This window comes from Cherax quadricarinatus, chromosome 24, assembly GCF_038502225.1.
Source record: "Cherax quadricarinatus isolate ZL_2023a chromosome 24, ASM3850222v1, whole genome shotgun sequence".
Lineage (NCBI taxonomy): Eukaryota > Metazoa > Arthropoda > Malacostraca > Decapoda > Parastacidae > Cherax > Cherax quadricarinatus.
Window position 1 is genome coordinate 2,942,043 of NC_091315.1, and position 23,497 is coordinate 2,965,539.

Sequence of the window (23,497 nt, forward strand, 5' to 3'; positions counted from 1 at the left end):
AAGTTTTTTTGCCTGTTTTTTATGGTAGGGGGCAGAGGTTTGTATGGCGTCCTCACTAAGACAAGGAAAGTATAACTAAACAGATAACGTGCGTAATATATTGAGGATCCATAGAGTGGCACTACCGTATAGTGGCATATCTGTTTATAAGTAACACTGCAGATAGTACATGGTCTAAACACAGTTATGTTCATACACCTGCAGACAATACATGGTCTAAACACAGTTATGTTCATACACCTGCAGACAATACATGGTCTAAACACAGTTAGGTCTAAACACAGTTATGTTAATACACCTGCAGACAATACATGGTCTAAACACAGTTATGTTAATACACCTGCAGACAATACATGGTCTAAACACAGTTATGTTAATACACCTGCAGACAATACATGGTCTAAACACAGTTATGTTCACACACCTGCAGACAATACATGGTCTAAACACAGTTGTGTTAATACACCTGCAGACAATACATGGTCTAAACACAGTTATGTTAATACACCTGCAGACAATACATGGTCTAAACACAGTTATGTTCACACACCTGCAGACAATACATGGTCTAAACACAGTTATGTTAATACACCTGCAGACAATACATGGTCTAAACACAGTTATGTTCACACACCTGCAGACAATACATGGTCTAAACACAGTTGTGTTAATACACCTGCAGACAATACATGGTCTAAACACAGTTATGTTAATACACCTGCAGACAATACATGGTCTAAACACAGTTATGTTAATACACCTGCAGACAATTGTTCACACACCTGCAGACAATACATGGTCTAAACACAGTTATGTTAATACACCTGCAGACAATACATGGTCTAAACACAGTTATGTTAATACACCTGCAGACAATACATGGTCTAAACACAGTTATGTTAATACACCTGCAGACAATACATGGTCTAAACACAGTTATGTTAATACACCTGCAGACAATACATGGTCTAAACACAGTTATGTTAATACACCTGCAGACAATACACGGTCTAAACACAGTTATGTTAATACACCTGCAGACAATACACGGTCTAAACACAGTTATCTTCACACACCTGCAGACAATAAATCAGTTAATGGATTGATAGAATAAATAAAAATGATTAAATTCAGGTAAGATAAGAATTAACGAAGAAATTAAGAGAGGAAAATACAAATCTGAAAAAAAACTCAGTGTTATTATTGGTAACAGTACTGGTATTATTGGTAACAGTACTGGTATTATTGGTAACAGTACTGGTATTATTGGTAACAGTACTGGTATTATTGGTAACAGTACTGGTATTATTGGTAACAGTACTGGTATTATTGGTAACAGTACTGGTATTATTGGTAACAGTACTGGTATTATTGGTAACAGTACTGGTATTATTGGTAACAGTACTGGTATTATTGGTAACAGTACTGGTATTATTGGTAACAGTACTGGTATTATTGGTAACAGTACTGGTATTATTGATAACAGTACTGGTATTATTGGTAACAGTACTGGTATTATTGGTAACAGTACTGGTATTATTGGTAACAGTACTGGTATTATTGGTAACAGTACTGGTATTATTGGTAACAGTACTGGTATTATTGGTAACAGTACTGGTATTATTGGTAACAGTACTGGTATTATTGGTAACAGTACTGGTATTATTGGTAACAGTACTGGTATTATTGGTAACAGTACTGGTATTATTGGTAACAGTACTGGTATTATTGGTAACAGTACTGGTATTATTGGTAACAGTACTGGTATTATTGGTAACAGTACTGGTATTATTGGTAACAGTACTGGTATTATTGATAACAGTACTGGTATTATTGGTAACAGTACTGGTATTATTGGTAACAGTACTGGTATTATTGGTAACAGTACTGGTATTATTGGTAACAGTACTGGTATTATTGGTAACAGTACTGGTATTATTGGTAACAGTACTGGTATTATTGGTAACAGTACTGGTATTATTGGTAACAGTACTGGTATTATTGGTAACAGTACTGGTATTATTGGTAACAGTACTGGTATTATTGGTAACAGTACTGGTATTATTGATAACAGTACTGGTATTATTGGTAACAGTACTGGTATTATTGGTAACAGTACTGGTATTATTGATAACAGTACTGGTATTATTGGTAACAGTACTGGTATTATTGGTAACAGTACTGGTATTATTGGTAACAGTACTGGTATTATTGGTAACAGTACTGGTATTATTGATAACAGTACTAGTATTATTGGTAACAGTACTGGTATTATTGATAACAGTACTGGTATTATTGGTAACAGTACTGGTATTATTGGTAACAGTACTGGTATTATTGGTAACAGTACTGGTATTATTGGTAACAGTACTGGTATTATTGGTAACAGTACTGGTATTATTGGTAACAGTACTGGTATTATTGGTAACAGTACTGGTATTATTGGTAACAGTACTGGTATTATTGGTAACAGTACTGGTATTATTGGTAACAGTACTGGTATTATTGGTAACAGTACTGGTATTATGGGTAACAGTACTAGTATTATTGGTAACAGTACTGGTATTATTGGTAACAGAACTGGTATTATTGGTAACAGTACTGGTATAATTGGTAACAGTACTGGTATTATTGGTAACAGTACTAGTATTATTGGTAACAGTACTGGTATTATTGGTAACAGTACTGGTGTTATTGGTAACAGTACTGGTATTATTGGTAACAGTACTGGTATTATTGGTAACAGAACTGGTATTATTGGTAACAGTACTGGTTTTATTGGTAACAGTACTAGTATTATTGGTAACAGTACTGGTATTATTGGTAACAGTACTGGTATTATTGGTAACAGTACTGGTATTATTGGTAACAGTACTAGTATTATTGGTAACAGTACTAGTTTTATTGGTAACAGTACTGGTATTATTGGTAACAGTACTAGTATTATTGGTAACAGTACTGGTATTATTGGTAACAGTACTAGTATTATTGGTAACAGTACTGGTATTATTGGTAACAGTACTGGTATTATTGGTAACAGAACTGGTATTATTGGTAACAGTACTGGTGTTATTGGTAACAGTACTGGTATTATTGGTAACAGTACTGGTATTATTGGTAACAGTACTGGTATTATTGGTAACAGTACTGGTATTATTGGTAACAGTACTGGTATTATTGGTAACAGTACTGGTATTATTGGCAACAGTACTGGTATAATTGGTAACAGTACTGGTATTATTGGTAACAGAACTGGTATTATTGGTAACAGAACTGGTATTATTGGTAACAGTACTGGTATTATTGGTAACAGAACTGGTATTATTGGTAACAGTACTGGTATTATTGGTAACAGTACTGGTATTATTGGTAACAGAACTGGTGTTATTGGTAACAGTACTGGTATTATTGGTAACAGTACTGGTGTTATTGGTAACAGTATTGGTGTTATTGGTAACAGAACTGGTATTATTGGTAACAGTACTGGTATTATTGGTAACAGTACTGGTATTATTGGTAACAGTACTGGTATTATTGGTAACAGTACTGGTGTTATTGGTAACAGTACTGGTGTTATTGGTAACAGAACTGGTATTATTGGTAACAGTACTGGTATTATTGGTAACAGAGTACTGGTATTATTGGTAACAGAACTGGTATTATTGATAACAGTACTGGTATTATTGATAACAGTACTGGTATTATTTGTAACAGAGTACTGGTATTATTGGTAACAGAACTGGTATTATTGATTACAGTACTGGTATTATTGATAACAGTACTGGTATTATTGGTAACACAGTACTGGTATTATTGGTAACAGAACTGGTATTATTGATAACAGTACTGGTATTATTGGTAACAGTACTGGTATTATTGGTAACAGAGTACTGGTATTATTGGTAACAGTACTGGTGTTATTGATAACAGTACTGGTATTATTGGTAACAGTACGGGTATTATTGATAACAGTACTGGTATTATTGATAACAGTACTGGTATTATTGATAACAGTACTGGTATTATTGATAACAGTACTGGTATTATTGATAACAGTACTGGTATTATTGGTAACAGTACTGGTATTATTGATAACAGTACTGGTATTATTTATAACAGTACTGGTATTATTGATAACAGTACTGGTATTATTGATAACAGTACTGGTATTATTGATAACAGTACTGGTATTATTGATAACAGTACTGGTATTATTGATAACAGTACTGGTATGATTGGTAACAGTACTGTTATTATTGATAACAGTACTGGTATTATTGATAACAGTACTGGTATTATTGATAACAGTACTGGTATTATTGATAACAGTACTGGTATTATTGATAACAGTACTGGTATTATTGATAACAGTACTGGTATTATTGATAACAGTACTGGTATTATTGGTAACAGTACTGGTATTATTGATAACAGTACTGGTATTATTGATAACAGTACTGGTATTATTGATAACATTACTGGTATTATTGGTAACAGTACTGGTATTATTGGTAACAGTACTGGCATTATTGATAACAGTACTGGTATTATTGGTAACAGTACTGGTATTATTGGTAACAGTACTGGTGTTATTGACAACAGTACTGGTATTATTGATAACAGTACTGGTATTATTGATAACAGTACTGGTATTATTGATAACAGTACTGGTATTATTGATAACAGTACTGGTATTATTGGTAAAATAAACTGTTCAAGGTATGGACATTACAATCCCAAATACTGAGAATATTAAAATGGTATTAATGGGAGAGAAAACACAGATAAGAAACTCTTAATAACAGAGGCACATTACCAACGATTTAATAACGTTTGAGAAAGGGGAGATTTCAATATAATTAATGAGAAATTACTTAATAACCTTTAGGAACTAATGAGGAAAAGCGACTGTGATAATAAAATGTTACTGGACTTGAAGATTTTGATTATAAAAAATAAACTGGGCAGCCAATGAGGTTAAAACTGCAAATAAACGTTTAGTGGATTTCCTCAGCATAATTACTGGTTTTATTATGTATCAGAGTTTGAATGAAGCGAGAAGAATGTGAGGCAGCAACACACCGGCAGTGTGAGGCAGCAACACACCGGCAGTGTGAGGCAGCAACACACCGGCAGTGTGAGGCAGCAACACACCGGCAATGTGAGGCAGCAACACACCGGCAGTGTGAGGCAGCAACACACCGGCAGTGTGAGGCAGCAACACACCGGCAGTGTGAGGTAGCAACACACCGTCAATGTGAGGCAGCAACACACCGGCAGTGTGAGGCAGCAACACACCGTCAATGTGAGGTAGCAACACACCGGCAGTGTGAGGCAGCAACACACCGGCAATGTGAGGCAGCAACACACCGTCAATGTGAGGCTGCAACACACCGTCAATGTCAGGCAGCAACACACCGTCAATGTGAGGCAGCAACACACCGGCAGTGTGAGGCAGCAACACACCGTCAATGTGAGGCAGCAACACACCGGCAGTGTGAGGCAGCAACACACCGTCAATGTGAGGCAGCAACACACCGTCAATGTGAGGCAGCAACACACCGGCAGTGTGAGGCAGCAACACACCGGCAATGTGAGGCAGCAACACACCGTCAATGTGAGGCTGCAACACACCGTCAATGTGAGGCAGCAACACACCGTCAATGTGAGGCAGCAACACACCGTCAATGTGAGGCTGCAACACACCGGCAATGTGAGGCAGCAACACACCGGCAGTGTGAGGCAGCAACACACCGTCAATGTGAGGCAGCAACACACCGGCAGTGTGAGGCAGCAACACACCGTCAATGTGAGGCAGCAACACACCGTCAATGTGAGGCAGCAACACACCGTCAATGTGAGGCAGCAACACACCGTCAATGTGAGGCAGCAACACACCGGCAGTGTGAGGCAGCAACACACCGGCAATGTGAGGCTGCAACACACCGGCAGTGTGAGGCAGCAACACACCGTCAATGTGAGGCAGCAACACACCGTCAATGTGAGGCAGCAACACACCGTCAATGTGAGGCAGCAACACACCGTCAATGTGAGGCAGCAACACACCGTCAATGTGAGGCAGCAACACACCGTCAATGTGAGGCAGCAACACACCGGCAGTGTGAGGCAGCAACACACCGTCAATGTGAGGCAGCAACACACCGGCAGTGTGAGGCAGCAACACACCGGCAGTGTGAGGCAGCAACACACCGTCAATGTGAGGCAGCAACACACCGGCAGTGTGAGGCAGCAACACACCGGCAGTTTGAGGCAGCAACACACCGGCAATGTGAGGCAGCAACACACCGGCAGTGTGAGGCAGCAACACATCGTCAATGTGAGGCAGCAACACACCGTCAATGTGAGGCCGCAACACACCGTCAATGTGAGGCTGCAACACACCGGCAATGTGAGGCAGCAACACACCGGCAGTGTGAGGCAGCAACACACCGGCAATGTGAGGCAGCAACACACCGGCAGTGTGAGGCAGCAACACACCGTCAATGTGAGGCAGCAACACACCGGCAGTGTGAGGCAGCAACACACCGTCAATGTGAGGCAGCAACACACCGGCAATGTGAGGCAGCAACACACCGGCAGTGTGAGGCAGCAACACACCGGCAATGTGAGGCAGCAACACACCGGCAGTGTGAGGCAGCAACACACCGGCAATGTGAGGCTGCAACACACCGTCAATGTGAGGCTGCAACACACCGTCAATGTGAGGCAGCAACACACCGTTAATGTGAGGCTGCAACACACCGTCAATGTGAGGCTGCAACACACCGGCAATGTGAGGCAGCAACACACCGTCAATGTGAGGCACCAACACACCGGCAGTGTGAGGCAGCAACACACCGGCAATGTGAGGCAGCAACACACCGGCAGTGTGAGGCAGCAACACACCGTCAATGTGAGGCAGCAACACACCGGCAATGTGAGGCTGCAACACACCGGCAATGTGAGGCATCAACACACCGGCAATGTGAGGTAGCAACACACCGGCAGTGTGAGGCAGCAACACACCGTCAATGTGAGGCAGCAACACACCGGCAGTGTGAGGCAGCAACACACCGTCAATGTGAGGCAGCAACACACCGGCAGTGTGAGGCAGCAACACACCGGCAATGTGAGGCAGCAACACACCGGCAGTGTGAGGCAGCAACACACCGGCAATGTGAGGCAGCAACACACCGTCAATGTGAGGCAGCAACACACCGGCAGTGTGAGGCAGCAACACACCGGCAGTGTGAGGCAGCAACACACCGGCAGTGTGAGGCAGCAACACACCGGCAGTGTGAGGCAGCAACACACCGGCAGTGTGAGGCAGCAACACACCGGCAGTGTGAGGCAGCAACACACCGTCAATGTGAGGCAGCAACACCGGCAGTGTGAGGCAGCAACACACCGGCAATGTGAGGCAGCAACACACCGTCAATGTCAGATAAGTGTGTTTACGGGAACAGTAAATCTGAGCATTGCTTACTTAAATCCCCTTGGAGAAAGTGATCATATTCTATTGGTATCAAAAATGCATTGGAATATAAATTAGGAGACGAAAAATATATTCATAACAAGTAACAATTAGAATATACAAAAAAATAGAGGATTGCAGTGTTTTGAAAAAAGTGTTTTAGAGAAATTAAATAAATCGTAAGAGTAAGCCACGAGGGTTATATATATAAATACTCGGTAGAAACAATTCTGTAGCGTGTATGAAAATGTGACTCAGTTTTAGAATCCAAAACAGACACCAGCATGTGGGAGATATCGGAGTAAAGAAAATCAATACTCACCACTGTAATAAGGGTTGAAGTCGACCTTGTCGATGGTGTCTGGTATGGTGTATCTACTTGTGTAGCGTCGCCAGCACCAGCACACAGCCCCTGCCAGTATTGTTCCCACCAGCATTACAACTATCGAAGTCACTAACAAGTTGACGTCCGTCTCCAGTAAGTCGTCCTGAGAAAGTCAACAAGTAGACAGATGTATCAAGCTTACCCAGTTCATTATTGCTTTTATTTTTCTAATATTGTGTATAAACACACACACACACACACACACACACATGGTACATATTGTTACGCCCATCAACTTCCACATTACTTTGAGCCGATATCACTTAATGTCATTTGGAAACTTCCTTATTAAATGCTAAAATAATCAAGTCCGACTGTATAATATTATCTGGGGCCTCATATGAGTTACCAAATAGAATCACGTAAATTTATATACATAGAATTATTTAGGTTAGGTGTGACAGTGCGATATGGGAAGCACTTGGTAACAGCCAGTTACTGGCTAACAACCTCGCCCATTACAGTCAGTAGCAGCCGATCTACAGCTCAAGGTGCATTGCTTGGAAGTCCTCTGTTGTGACAGAGCCGTATATAAGGTGCTCGTGGGGGGACTTATCTGTACATTTACATCCCATGTCAACTGATATATTCACCGGTGATCTGAAAACCTCCGGGTAATAACTAGTAACTTTGTGTGGTGGGAAGTGAAAGCTTAAGGTCCTGTACATAGTTCTATGTAAATAATTTACACACTCTTAAGATACCAGAGAAAAGCTTAATATTTTGTTATTGATATGTTCTTAGGAACAATATATTAAAGGCTATCAATTTTTACTTCTGATTTTTTTACTTTCTTTGAAAAGTAGTTAGAAATTAATCAACTTATTGTACATCGACATCCTGTAAAGTTAGGAGCATAAGCAGACAATAATATATAATACATATATCGTGACAAATAGGTAAAACTTGCAAAGCTCTTCCTGTCGAATAAGGCGAACAAAAATTTGTGTATTCAATAATTTCACAAAAATCATTCTGAACCTAACGAAAAAAATACATATTTTATTGTTTATTATTAAAAATAAATATTATATTATATATTTTCAGATGAGGCGCATTTTTAAGTACATAGATACAGTCGAGTGATAGTGAGGCGGAGGAAAGGCGATTCTCTTCAGAAGGGACACATTCAATAACCGCCAAAATACCCACCTAAGATGTATTGGTTTAGTTTCACTGCTGAGGCCCTGGATGACTGCTCATTGTTGAGGGAACGATGAACAGTGACAAGTACAAGGCAATCCTGGCAACTCATTGTGGATAAACACTTTCCTAATGAAGAAAACATTGTCTAGCAGGATCTTGTTCCTTACCACACTTCCAGAGAAGTGATAACACTCTTCGAAGAGACTGGACTAAACGTTCTAAACTGGTCTGGAAACCCTCCTGACCTCAACTCAGTTGAGAATCTATGAGCAATAAGCAAACCCAGGATCACGAAACAGGACTGTTCAGCTGTGGAGAAACTGATTGCTGTTATTAGGACCTGGTGCCTCGACGAAGAACCTGCCAAATGTGTTAAACATTGGTAGCTTCTATGCCAGTGTGAAGCAATGGTTATAAAAAAAAGGTTAGTCACCACATGGGACGTGTTAGCACTAGCACGTCACCACATGGGACGTGTTAGCACTAGCACGTCACCACATGGGACGTGTTAGCACTAGCACGTCACCACATGGGACGTGTTAGCACTAGCACGTCACCACATGCGACGTGTTAGCACTAGCACGTCACCACATGGGACGTGTTAGCACTAGCACGTCACCACATGGGACGTGTTAGCACTAGCACGTCACCACATGGGACGTGTTAGCACTAGCACGTCACCACATGGAACGTGTTAGCACTAGCACGTCACCACATTTAACGTGTTAGCACTAGCACTTCACCACATGGGACGTGTTAGCACTAGCACGTCACCACATAGGACGTGTTAGCACTAGCACTTCACCACATGGGACGTGTTAGCACTAGCACTTCACCACATGGAACGTGTTAGCACTAGCACTTCACATGGGACGTGCTAGCACTAGCACGTCACCACATGGGACGTGTTAGCACTAGCACGTCACCACATGGAACGTGTTAGCACTAGCACTTCACATGGGACGTGCTAGCACTAGCACGTCACCACATGGGACGTGTTAGCTCTAGCACGTCACCACATGGAACGTGTTAGCACTAGCACGTCACCACATGGAACGTGTTAGCACTAGCACTTCACCACATGGGACGTGTTAGCACTAGCACGTCACCACATAGGACGTGTTAGCACTAGCACGTCACCACATGGAACGTGTTAGCACTAGCACGTCACCACATGGGACGTGTTAGCACTAGCACGTCACCACAAGGGACGTGTTAGCACTAGCACGTCACCACATGGGACGTGTTAGCACTAGCACGTCACCACATGGGACGTGTTAGCACTAGCACGTCACCACATGGGACGTGTTAGCACTAGCACGTCACCACATGGGACGTGTTAGCACTAGCACTTCACCACATGGGACGTGTTAGCACTAGCACGTCACCACATGGGACGTGTTAGCACTAGCACGTCACCACATGGGACGTGCTAGCACTAGCACTTCACATGGGACGTGTTAGCACTAGCACGTCACCACATGGGACGTGTTAGCACTAGCACGTCAGCACGTGGAACGTGTTAGCACTAGCACGTCACCACATGGAACGTGTTAGCACTAGCACGTCACCACATGGAACGTGTTAGCACTAGCACTTCACCACATGGGACGTGTTAGCACTAGCACGTCACCACATAGGACGTGTTAGCACTAGCACGTCACCACATGAGACGTGTTAGCACTAGCACGTCACCACATGAGACGTCTCAGCACTAGCACGTCACCACATGGGACGTGGTAGCGCTAACACGTCACCACATGGAAGGTGTTAGCGCCAGCACGTCACCACATGGGACGTGTTAGCACTAGCACGTCACCACATGGGACGTGTTAGCACAAGCACGTCACCACATGGGACGTGTTAGCACTAGCACGTCACCACATGGAACGTGTTAGCACTAGCACTTCACATGGGACGTGTTAGCACTAGCACGTCACCACATGGGACGTGTTAGCACTAGCACGTCACCACATGGAACGTGTTAGCACTAGCACGTCACCACATGGAACGTGTTAGCGCCAGCACGTCACCACATGGAACGTGTTAGCACAGGCACGTCACCACATAGAACGTGTTTGCACTAGCACGTCACCACATGGAACGTGTTAGCACTAGCACGTCACCACATGGGACGTGTTAGCACTAGCACGTCACCACATGGGACGTGTTAGCTCTAGCACGTCACCACATGGGGCGTGTTAGCACTAGCACGTCACCACATGGGACGTGTTAGCACTAGCACGTCACCACATGGGACGTGTTAGCACTAGCACGTCACCACATGGGACGTGTTAGCACTAGCACTTCACCACATGGGACGTGTTAGCACTAGCACGTCACCACATGGAACGTGTTAGCACTAGCACGTCACCACATGGAACGTGTTAGCACTAGCACGTCACCACATGGAACGTGTTAGCACTAGCACGTCACCACATGGAACGTGTTAGCACTAGCACGTCACCACATGGAACGTGTTAGCACTAGCACGTCACCACATGAGACGTGTTAGTACTAGCACGTCACCACATGAGACGTCTCAGCACTAGCACGTCACCACATGGGACGTGGTAGCGCTAACACGTCACCACATGGAAGGTGTTAGCGCCAGCACGTCACCACATGGGACGTGTTAGCACTAGCACGTCACCACATGGGACGTGTTAGCACTAGCACGTCACCACATGAGACGTGTTAGCACTAGCACGTCACCCCATGGGACGTGTTAGCACTAGCACGTCATCACATGGGACGTATTAACACTAGCACGTCACCACATATGACGTGTTAACACTAGCACGTCACCACATGGGACGTGTTAGCTCTAGCACGTCACCACATGGGGCGTGTTAGCACTAGCACGTCACCACATGGGACGTGTTAGCACTAGCACGTCAGCACGTGGAACGTGTTAGCACTAGCACGTCACCACATGGAACGTGTTAGCACTAGCACGTCACCACATGGGACGTGTTAGCACTAGCACGTCACCACATGGAACGTGTTAGCACTAGCACGTCACCACATGAGACGTGTTAGTACTAGCACGTCACCACATGAGACGTCTCAGCACTAGCACGTCACCACATGGGACGTGGTAGCGCTAACACGTCACCACATGGAAGGTGTTAGCGCCAGCACGTCACCACATGGGACGTGTTAGCACTAGCACGTCACCACATGGGACGTGTTAGCACTAGCACGTCACCACATATGACGTGTTAACACTAGCACGTCACCACATGGGACGTGTTAACACTAGCACGTCACCACATGGGACGTGTTAGCACTAGCACGTCACCACATGTGACGTGTTAGCTCTAGCACGTCACCACATGGGACGTGTTAGCACTAGCACTTCACCACGTGGGACGTGTTAGCACTAGCACGTCACCACTTGGGACGTGTTAACACTAGCACGTCACCACATGGGACGTGTTAGCACTAACACGTCACAACATGGGACGTGTTAGCACTAGCACGTCGCCACATGGGACGTGTTAGCACTAGCACGTCACCACATGGGACGTGTTAGCACTAGCACGTCACCACATATGACGTGTTAACACTAGCACGTCACCACATGGGACGTGTTAGCACTAGCACGTCACCACATGGGACGTGTTAGCACTAGCACGTCACCACATGGGACGTGTTAGCAGTAGCACGTCACCACATGGGACGTCTTAGCACTAGCACTTCACCACATGGGACGTGTTAGCACTAGCACGTCACCACTTGGGACGTGTTAACACTAGCACGTCACCACATGGGACGTGTTAGCACTAACACGTCACAACATGGGACGTGTTAGCGCCAGCACGTCACCCCATGAGACGTGTTAGCACTAGCACGTCACCACATGAGACGTGTTAGCACTAGCACGTCACCACATGAGACGTGTCAGCACTAGCACGTCACCACATGGGACGTGGTAGCGCTAACACGTAACCATATGGAAGGTGTTAGCGCCAGCACGTCACCACATGGGACGTGTTAGTACTAACACGTCACAACTTGGGAAGTGTTAGCACTAGCACGTCACCACATGGGACGTGTTAGCACTAGCACGTCACAACATGAGACGTGTTAGCACTAGCACGTCACCACATGAGACGTGTTAGCACTAGCACGTCACCACATGGGACGTGTTAGCAGTAGCACGTCGCCACATGGGACGTGTTAGCACTAGCACGTCACCACATGGGACGTGTTAGCACTAGCACGTCACCACATATGACGTGTTAACACTAGCACGTCACCACATGGGACGTGTTAGCACTAGCACGTCACCACATGGGACGTGTTAGCACTAGCACGTCACCACATGGGACGTGTTAGCAGTAGCACGTCACCACATGGGACGTGTTAGCACTAGCACTTCACCACATGGGACGTGTTAGCACTAGCACGTCACCACTTGGGACGTGTTAACACTAGCACGTCACCACATGGGACGTGTTAGCACTAACACGTCACAACATGGGACGTGTTAGCGCCAGCACGTCACCCCATGAGACGTGTTAGCACTAGCACGTCACCACATGAGACGTGTTAGCACTAGCACGTCACCACATGAGACGTGTCAGCACTAGCACGTCACCACATGGGACGTGGTAGCGCTAACACGTAACCATATGGAAGGTGTTAGCGCCAGCACGTCACCACATGGGACGTGTTAGTACTAACACGTCACAACTTGGGAAGTGTTAGCACTAGCACGTCACCACATGGGACGTGTTAGCACTAGCACGTCACAACATGAGACGTGTTAGCACTAGCACGTCACCACATGAGACGTGTTAGCACTAGCACGTCACCACATGGGACGTGTTAACACTAGCACGTCACCACATGGGACGTGTTAGCACTAACACGTCACAACATGGGACGTGTTAGCACTAGCACGTCACCACATGGAACGTGTTAGCACTAGCGCGTCACATGGAACGTGTTAGCGCCAGCACGTCACCACATGGAACGTGTTAGCACTAGCACGTCACATGGGACGTGTTAGCGCCAGCACGTCACCACATGTGACGTATTAGCACTAGCACTTCACATGGGACGTATTAGCACTAGCACGTCACAACATGGGACGTATTAGCACTAGCACGTCACAACATGGGACGTGTTAGCACTAGCACGTCACCACATAGGACGTGTTAGCACTAGCACGTCACCACATTGGACGTGTTAGCACTAGCGCATCACAACATGGGAAGTGTTAGCACTAGCACGTCACCACATGGAACGTGTTAGCGCCAGCACGTCACCACATGGGACGTGTTAGCACTAGCACGTCACCACATGGGACGTGTTAGCACTAGCACCTCACAACATGGGACGTGTTAGCACTAACACGTCACCACATGGAACGTGTTAGCACTAGCACCTCACAACATGGGACGTGTTAGCACTAACACGTCACCACATGGAACGTGTTAGCACTAACACGTCACCACATGGAACGATGTTATCAGGTTTAATGTTGGGATGGGACGATATTAAAATTATGGCCGATACCGATACCTAGGCACATCCCTAGTTTAATGCATAACTAATTTAATTAGAACAATTTATCTGGTGTCCCCTGAGAGAAGTCTTGTAGTGGCTGTGAAAATAAAAATTACTTAAGTAATTAATAGGATCATTGGCTTCTGCACAATATCTTTAGAATGTCCCTCTGATCGGCGTCAGTAATGCAGTTTTTTGATTAGAGAAAGATTGGAATTGTCACTGGGATGTATGCGACGAATTTTGATAATTTAATTAGAGTACCTTTTTTTTTTTTTACTCTAATGTATAAGCTCTAAAAATATTAACAAAATATTTATTGCAATTAGCACAATAACTTTAGGTGTTCTACATAACCCTAAGTAGGATTTTTTGGTAATTTTAATCTATATAAATAACAATTTGTAATTCTCTAACATACTTAAAAAATCTAAATAATTTGATAGTGTGCGATAACCAAAGAATGATGCGTTTGATTGGATTCAAACTTTCAAAGGTCGAGATTATTTAAAATGTTAACATTCATAGCTGGTATATTGCTTTTAGTACATTAAATTTAGTGTATTATTATTATATTCAAATGAAGTGCTAAACCGACAAGGGTCATACAGCGCTAAGGGGCAGAAAATAGTGCCAGGTCTATAAACAGCTAATTGGAGAGGGAATGACAAGTGAGGGAAGAAAAGGGCTGGAAGGGACGCTGGGGGATATATGTTGAAGGTCGTGTAGTAAAGCACTTGCTGACAGTCAAAAAGTGATCGGAAGTCAGTCAGAACCATCAGCAAGGAAGATATAGAGTGGTAGGACGATGGTGGAGGTAAGTCCTGCCAGCTCGCTGGTAAACTGGAGAACCCACAAGAAAGTGATCACCCAAAACAGCGACCCAACAAACCTCAGAGAGGAATAGGGTGTCGGTCCATGAGTAAGGCGAGTATGGCCGATGCTAAGATGGGAGAGCGCAGTCTCCTGAGTACGACGGTGGTTAAGAACACTGCCACTGTATTACCTATAGTGTAATATCTCTAAAGGAAGATTTCCATTGTTTTGGATTGTGTAAATAGAAATTTTCTAATTTATTTAAAAAAAATTTCATAATATTTTCTGTCATAACTTGTTAATGCTTCCTTTTTTATAACTTCAAAATGTCAATACTGGAATATCTTACTCAAAGAAATTTTAATGAGTTTATTGAGTTTTGTTGTTCTTACTTTTTCAGTTTAAATTGGTTTAGAAAGACACGTAAACAAACACTATAACATATTTATTAGAAAACGTTTCGGTCCTGGGACCTTGATCACTTCAAGGTCCCAGGACCGAAACGTTTTCTAATAAATATGTTATAGTGTTTGCTTACGTGTCTTTCTAAACCAACTTGTCGGTATTTATTACCAAGGTTTATACCACAGTTTAAATTGTTCTTCTTTAACCGATTTAACTGGTATTTTAAGTTTTTTAACGACTTTGGACTTCTGTGATTCATTATGGTGTTGATCGAGAGCTCTTGTTCTTTTTGAGAATATTAATGCAAAATTCTGTGTTTGGTGAGGTGGTTGATCTGCAGTTCCAGTAAGTCTTGACGGTGTTGATTTCACCTCCTATACTCGGTGAAACAATTACACCTAGAGTAGATGTAGACTAGAAAGAGAGAGACACTTTCTTAAGGCGAAGGTGAAGAATCACAGAGCTGCTCAAAGTGGCCAGTCTACCTGACAGTGTGACTTCTGTAAGGTCCAAGACGGAACAAAACGCCATTATAAGCTTCTTTCCTATGTGTAAGTTATTTGTGTATGTTCAATACGGAAGTAGCCACTGGCCAGAGAAATAAAAAATATCAAACTTAAGCTTATGGAATCGTGCAGGAGCCAAGAAACAGAGGAAAACCTTCAAGCCATAAACGAAATCGAAAGAAACACACGATATTTTTTTCTCTTATGCTAAATCTATGGCAAAAACCACATCCTACTAGTATTGTGCCCTAACTTAAGGTGGGACTGATACAGATGACAGCAAGTAAATGAGTGAGCTAACGAAATCTCAATATGACTCAGCGTTTATTTAGGCTACAGTGAAAAGTTCTGTTCCACAAGGCACAGTACTCTCTCTCATCCATTCCTCATCCTCACATCTGACATAGACAGAGATATAAGCCACAGCACCGTGTCCTCTTTCGCTGATGATACCAGCATTTGCAAGACGGTGTCATCCTTTGAAGGCACTGCATATCTCCAAACGGACATCAACCAACTTTTTAAATGGGCCTCAGAAAACAATATAAAGTTTAATGAGGACAAGTTTTGATTACTCTACTATAAAAAACTCGAGGAAATAAAAATTGGATCGGAGTACAAAACAAATTCCTACCTCACAATAGAGCGAAAAACTAATGTGGAAGACCTGGGAGTGAAAATATCACAGAATCTTACTTACAAATACTTCAGCAATGTCTCTAGCACATCTGCTAGGAAAATAATAAAATGGATACCGAGAACCTTCAAAACTAGTGATGCCAAGCCAATGATTGTTTTCCAATCACTTCTCTCTAGGCTGGAGTACTGCTGTACACTAACAGCCCCTTTCAAGGCAGGCGAAATTGCAGACCTGGAAAATATACTGAGAACTTTTATTGCACGTATAAGTACAGTAAAGCATCTCAATTACTGAGAACTGGTGAAGTCCCTTGACCTGTACTCCTTGGAACGCAGGCGAGAAATATACATGATAATATACACTTGAGAAATCCTAAAGGAACAAGTCCTAAATCTACACACGGAAATCACTCCCTACGAAAAGATTCGGCAGGGAGGGATACCATGAGTGCACTAAGAGACAACGCAGTGTCAGGGACACAAGACTGTTTAACTTCTTCCCAGCATAAGGGGGATTACCAATAAATCCCTGGCTGTCTTCAAGAGGAAGCTGGACAGACACAAAGTCAATACCTGACCAGCCGGGCTCTGGTTCGTACGTCGGTTTGCGAGTGACCAGCAATAACAGCCTGGTTGATCAGGCCCTGATCCACTGTGAGGACTGGTCATGGACTGGGCCGTGGGAGGGGTTGACTTTCTGAACACCCCCAGGTATACTCCAGGTAAAATTATTAAAATCATTCAGAGAAATTCAGACAACTCGTAACCTCTTCAAGTGAAGTGAGAAAAATTATACAGACATATTATTTTCACAAGGTCAGCCAACACTGCGACACAAACACTGAGTAGATAACTTTGACAAACCAAAAGTCTAAGTACGGGTCAGCAACATCCCATGCGCAGCATGTGACAAAAATTATGTGGAGATAACTTTGGAATGTCAGCTGTGGAGGGAAGAGAATGTAATCACTCATCACCAGATGATAATTTGACACTTCATTTCATTAAATTTTATTCTATAACCATGAGAAACACAAAATGCCAAAAAAATCCTATATGACATAAAATTAGGTTACACTAAATATATTAAGAGGAAAAGTGATAAAACCATGTGTTGGGCAACGTTTATAAGAAGCATTGACGTGATTACTAACGTCAATAAACACATTACACAGATAAATGGCATAATTACGGTAAGAAGGGTCAATGAAAGTCAATAAAATGTTTTAGAGTCAAAATTTAGCTAAGCATGACAATGTGCAGTGCAGCCAACTGACTTGTGTCATGTGAGGACCTGCATGGTAAACTATGTTAAAGGTAAACAACTATGTCCTCTCTTGAGCAGCTGTACCGCGAGGTAAAGATGAAACCGGAAGAAACCAAGAGAGAGGGAGATACTGAGGCTGACTAAGGAGAACATGAGGATGTGTACCAAAACCTATTTATCTTTACGATTAAGAAAGCGAAGGAAAAGAAAATTACTGGACAGTGGTTAAGAGGAGAGTCTACCAACTAAAGCATAGATGAACTTATGGTTCGGTGGGGTTTTGAACTCACTCGTTCTATTGCAGGATTAATGAAGATTATCGAAAATGGCAACGAACCAAGACAACGGTAAGGTGTTTAGGAGAAAAGATAAACGTAAGTTCATTATTACTATTGGTGATTATAAGGTACTTTATAAAGAGGACCTTCCGTGATAGGGACAGGAAAATAAGATTCGTATTGTCTCCCTGGTATGGGAATAGGGAACTTTGCAGACTATATGACCAATACACAAATAACCCACACATAGAAGAGAGGAGCTTACGACGACGTTTCGGTCCGACTTGGACCATTTACAAAGTCACACTAACGAAAAGGAGAGAAGGATGGAGTATATATTGGCAGGAGGTGGTAGTGGTAGCAGTGGAGGTAGAAGGTAGTAGCAGTGGGGAAGGTAGTAAGGAGGAGGAGGAGCCAGTCAAATACGTCATTGTGCCTTTTTTAGTTATATATGACCAATATTTTGTCTAGTTATGACAAAGTTGCCACTGGACCAGCTAGCTAGTCCAGTGGCATAACAAAAACTTACCGATAAAACAAAAAGTTACCGATATAACAAAAACTTACCGATATAACAAAAAAAGTTGGTGCAGAGAAATTTCCATACATTGCTTTCGAGCGGACTTTGACCATGACTGAGTAATTACCAGGCGAGAGGTAAGGCAGCTTGACTCTACGTCCCAGAGACTCGAATTCCTTCACGTTCACGCACCTCTCCATGGCCAGGCTCTTGAGGGAAATAATCAAGGTTCTATTTATCCTATTTCGTATGTGTTATAGTTCAAAATGTTCAACAAAATAATCAGTGCTTAGTCCTATGTAAGTACATGATTAGAGGGACAGGATGATGAGATAAAATGAGATTGTGGAGAGAGATAGAAAGGTATATGTATATGGATGGTAAATAATAACATTGTATAATTCTTCAGAAAGACTGACATGGATGCACAATAACAATAACTACATTGCTACCAAACACCCTTTTTTTTTATCCTATATGTAACTATCTTTTCATTACTTGATCAAAACAGTTGGATTTTTCCTCCATTAACTTGTATCAAATCTTACTGCTGTCCATTCCTGCCCCGAGCTGTGTGAATCCTATGCGTTTAGCGCTCACCAGTGTAATACTGCTACTACTACTATAACTACTACCAATACGAAAAATAATGACACTAATATTAACAGTAAGATAGTATAATGAAAGTCACGACAATACAAGGAAGAAGACACAAAGGTAGTAAAATGGGATTCTTCATTGACAACGTTTCGCCCACACAGTGGGATTTATCAAGTTACAAACAGTGTTTCGCCCACACAGTGGGATTTATCAAGTTACGAACAATGTTTCGCCCACACAGTGGGATTTATCAAGTTACGAACAATGTTTCGCCCACACAGTGGGATTTATCAAGTTACAAACAATGTTTCGCCCACACAGTGGGATTTTTCAAGTTACGAACAATGTTTCGCCCACACAGTGGGATTTATCCAGTTACAAACAATGTTTCGCCCACACAGTGGGATTTATCAAGTTACGAACAATGTTTCGCCCACACAGTGAGATTTATCAAGTTACAAACAATGTAGACAGCCTGTACTGTCTGCACAGACAGCCCATGCTGTCTGCCAGCTTAGTTCATATTTCGTGCCACTCAAGTGCTGCCACCTATAGGCCTTGCCACTTCAGTATGCCCAGACTTGCCTTGCTCTCACTCACACAGCGGCCTAGCAGGAAGACACAAGTACTCCCAGCCAGTAGGTGGGTTACACACACAAGCCTGTGTAACCCACCTACGACTTAACAATAAAGTAAGAAGCCTCCGAAGAAGTATATCATTCACAACCCGCTACCATACTACCAAACAAATCCGTTATAAATGGTGACAGCGGTGCTTGCAGCAGTTGTGTTTGCCTGGAGAGAGGGAGGAAGAGGTATGAAGTCATCTTCACTTCATCATCCCATACAAGAAGCATCTGTCTCTCAACGAGTTATCCTGATGTCGTGTCTGCACTTTTGAGCATCCAGACACAGGTACTAGCAGGATCCAGCCGAAATTTGTAGAAAATCTTCGAGAATTGTGAGTCGCGTCACAGTGACCCCACGCTACAGCGTCCCACGCTACAGTGTCCCACGCTGTTTCTCAAGTCACGTGTTCAGCGTCACTTGTATGTTGCTGTTGTTGTTCAGCTCAGCACAGCTGTTTCAGCAAGCCAGAGGTGAGTTTTGTGGTGATTTCTGAGTCCAGTGTGAGCTTCTCCACGTGTTTGTGGGTGGAGGAGGAGGAGGAGGAGGAGGAATGGCTAGATGCTCGCCCTGCCATACACTCACCCACGCTCCTCGCCACCACACTACCATACACTCACCACTGCCCACTCCCTCTGCTGTGTTTTCTGCTGTTTTTCGTGTGAATTCTTTGCCAGTGCTGTGTATCCGAGTGCCCAAGGCCACTCGAAGCTGCGTGGATCAGCATGCCACGTAGATCACGACACCACGTGGATCGACACCACGTTGGGTGTGGCCGATGTCACATAGACCTACAAAGCCACGTGAGTTACCAGATGTCCCAGGCCACATGCTGTGGTCTGCTGCCCGCATCACATTGACGTCACCCACGATGCTGCCCGACTTCATGACGTCACCTCGAGATGTCTGCTGACGTCACCTCGAGATGTCTGCTGACGTCACCTCACGATGTCTGCCTGACGTCACCTCGAGATGTCTGCTGACGTCACCTCGAGATGTCTGCTGACGTCACAGTGCTGCTGACGTCACCTCGCGACATCACGCCTGACATCACATGTCACATCGAGTGTTTCTAGTAATTATTTTAATATTGTCGAGAAGATTGAGAGAAAATATATGTCGTGTTTTAATTAATTCCTCTCAGTCAGTGTTCTCACATTTTAGTATGTCTTAGTCAGTTTTATGCACAGAAAAGTATCATTTGCTAGTTTAAGCCATGTTGTACGGCAGTGTGTTTTTAAAGTTTCCGTGTGTCCAGTGAGGTCTGAGCCAGCCAGACCTGAGTGGCACCATTGTGTTAAGTCACCTGTGTGACCAGTGTGTTTGACAGCTGATTACTCAGCCCTGAGCGTATGAGCCCTCTTGTACAGAAAGCTTTTATGCTCGTCGCTCGTGATGTTCTGCAGAATCGTACCTGCTACGATTCCCATCGAGATTTGTTTCACTTCACCTCCAGACCTTCAGAGTGCAGTTATATGTAGAGAAACAAGTCTGGGGACGCTTAGGCTAACCTCTGCTATAACTCCAACTGTCGAGAGATGATATTCGTCAAGCCGCAGCCAGGCCTGTCGGCAGGCGCTGTGTCAGCCTCGTGTCACAAGCTTCAGTGAGCAGCCTGCACAAAGATGATGTCACTTTGACTGCTAGCTCGCTCACTGCAGTCTGGTGTATGATGTTACGACTCCCAGATGTTTCGCTCAGTCGTCTCTGCCACGACTCGCTCCACAACTCGCTCCACGCTCGCCGGCAGTGACAGCCCAGCGACAGTACCAGTCGAGAAGTGTCCTCCTGAGTTGCTTGCCAGAAGTCCTGCCAAGTTGCCGAGTTTTGTCGACGCCTCACTCGAGGGCACCAGCATGTCGTGCCCTAGGTTGAGTGAAAACCTGCAGCGACTCCTACGATGACTGCTTCACCAGAGGAGACCGTACCCTGTTACGTCACAGCTCAGCCGCAGAGATGTCTCCCGTGTTGCAGTACCTGTCCAGACGCAGGAAGGCGTGCAGTGATGCCCTTCGACGCTCATTGCCTTTGACCACGATGTTTAGTTTAGCACACCCCATGTTTTTTCTTACCTCCCTGTAGGAAGTTTTTTTTCCATGTCCATATGTATATATATGTTTTTATTTTGTGTTCTGTGCCCTGTTCCTACGAGAGAGAGACAGAGTTTCTTTTACTACCAGTATTGTCGCGTCGGGACGACGTACAGTAGGTGGCCGAGCGTATGTAGACAGCCTGTACTGTCTACACAGACAGCCCATGCTATCTGCCAGCTTAGTTCATATTTCGCGCCACTCAAGTGCTGCCACCTATAGGCCTTGCCACTTCAGTATGCCCAGACTTGCCTCGCTCTCACTCACACAGCGGCCTAGCAGGAAGACACAAGTACTCCCAGCTCTCTCTCGTGGGATGGCCCTGCCCGGGCCATGGGCACACACACACAAGCCTGTGTAACCCACCTACGACTTAACAATAAAGTAAGAAGCCTCCGAAGAAGTATATCATTCACACCCCGCTTACAGCCTACGAAATAAACCCGTTGTAACAATGTTTCGCCCACACAATGGGATTTTTCAAGTTACAAAAAATGTTTCGCCCACACAGTGGGATTTATCAAGTTACAAACAATGTTTCGCCCACACAGTGGGATTTATCAAGTTACAAACAATGTTTCGCCCACACAGTGAGATTTATCAAGTTACAAACAATGTTTCGCCCACACAGTGGGATTTATCAAGTTACAAACAATGTTTCGCCCACACAGTGGGATTTATCAAGTTAAAAACAATGTTTCGCCCACACAGTGGGATTTATCAAGTTACAAACAATGTTTCGCCCACACAGTGGGATTTATCAAGTTACAATGTTTCGCCCACACAGTGGGATTTATCAAGTTACGAACAATGTTTCGCCCACACAGTGGGATTTATCAAGTTAAAAACAATATTTCGCCCACACAGTGGGATTTATCAAGTTACAAACAATGTTTCGCCCACACAGTGGGATTTATCAAGTTAAAAACAATGTTTCGCCCACACAGTGGGATTTATCAAGTTACAAACAATGTTTCGCCCACACAGTGGGATTTATCAAGTGACAATGTTTCGCCCACACAGTGGGATTTATCAAGTTACAAACAATGTTTCGCCCACACAGTGGGATTTATCAAGTTACAAACAATGTTTCGCCCACACAGTGGGATTTATCAAGTTACAAACAATGTTTCGCCCACACAGTGGGATTTATCAAGTTACGAACAATGTTTCGCCCACACAGTGGGATTTATCAAGTTAAAAACAATGTTTCGCCCACACAGT

The 23,497-nt window shown here is 43.7% G+C and overlaps 1 protein-coding gene across 1 annotated transcript in view; it reads right to left on the minus strand.

Moving 5' to 3' along the window:
- LOC128690675 (insulin-like peptide receptor) overlaps positions 1–23,497 on the minus strand; it is a 646,235-nt gene that overhangs the window by 61,920 nt on the left and 560,818 nt on the right. Inside the window, exons 20-21 of the mRNA XM_070088152.1 lie at positions 19,004–19,165; positions 7,797–7,962 (exon numbers count right to left, since the gene is read on the minus strand). Of these exons, the coding sequence (XP_069944253.1) occupies positions 7,797–7,962; positions 19,004–19,165 (328 nt within the window). The remainder of the gene's footprint in view (positions 1–7,796; positions 7,963–19,003; positions 19,166–23,497) is intronic.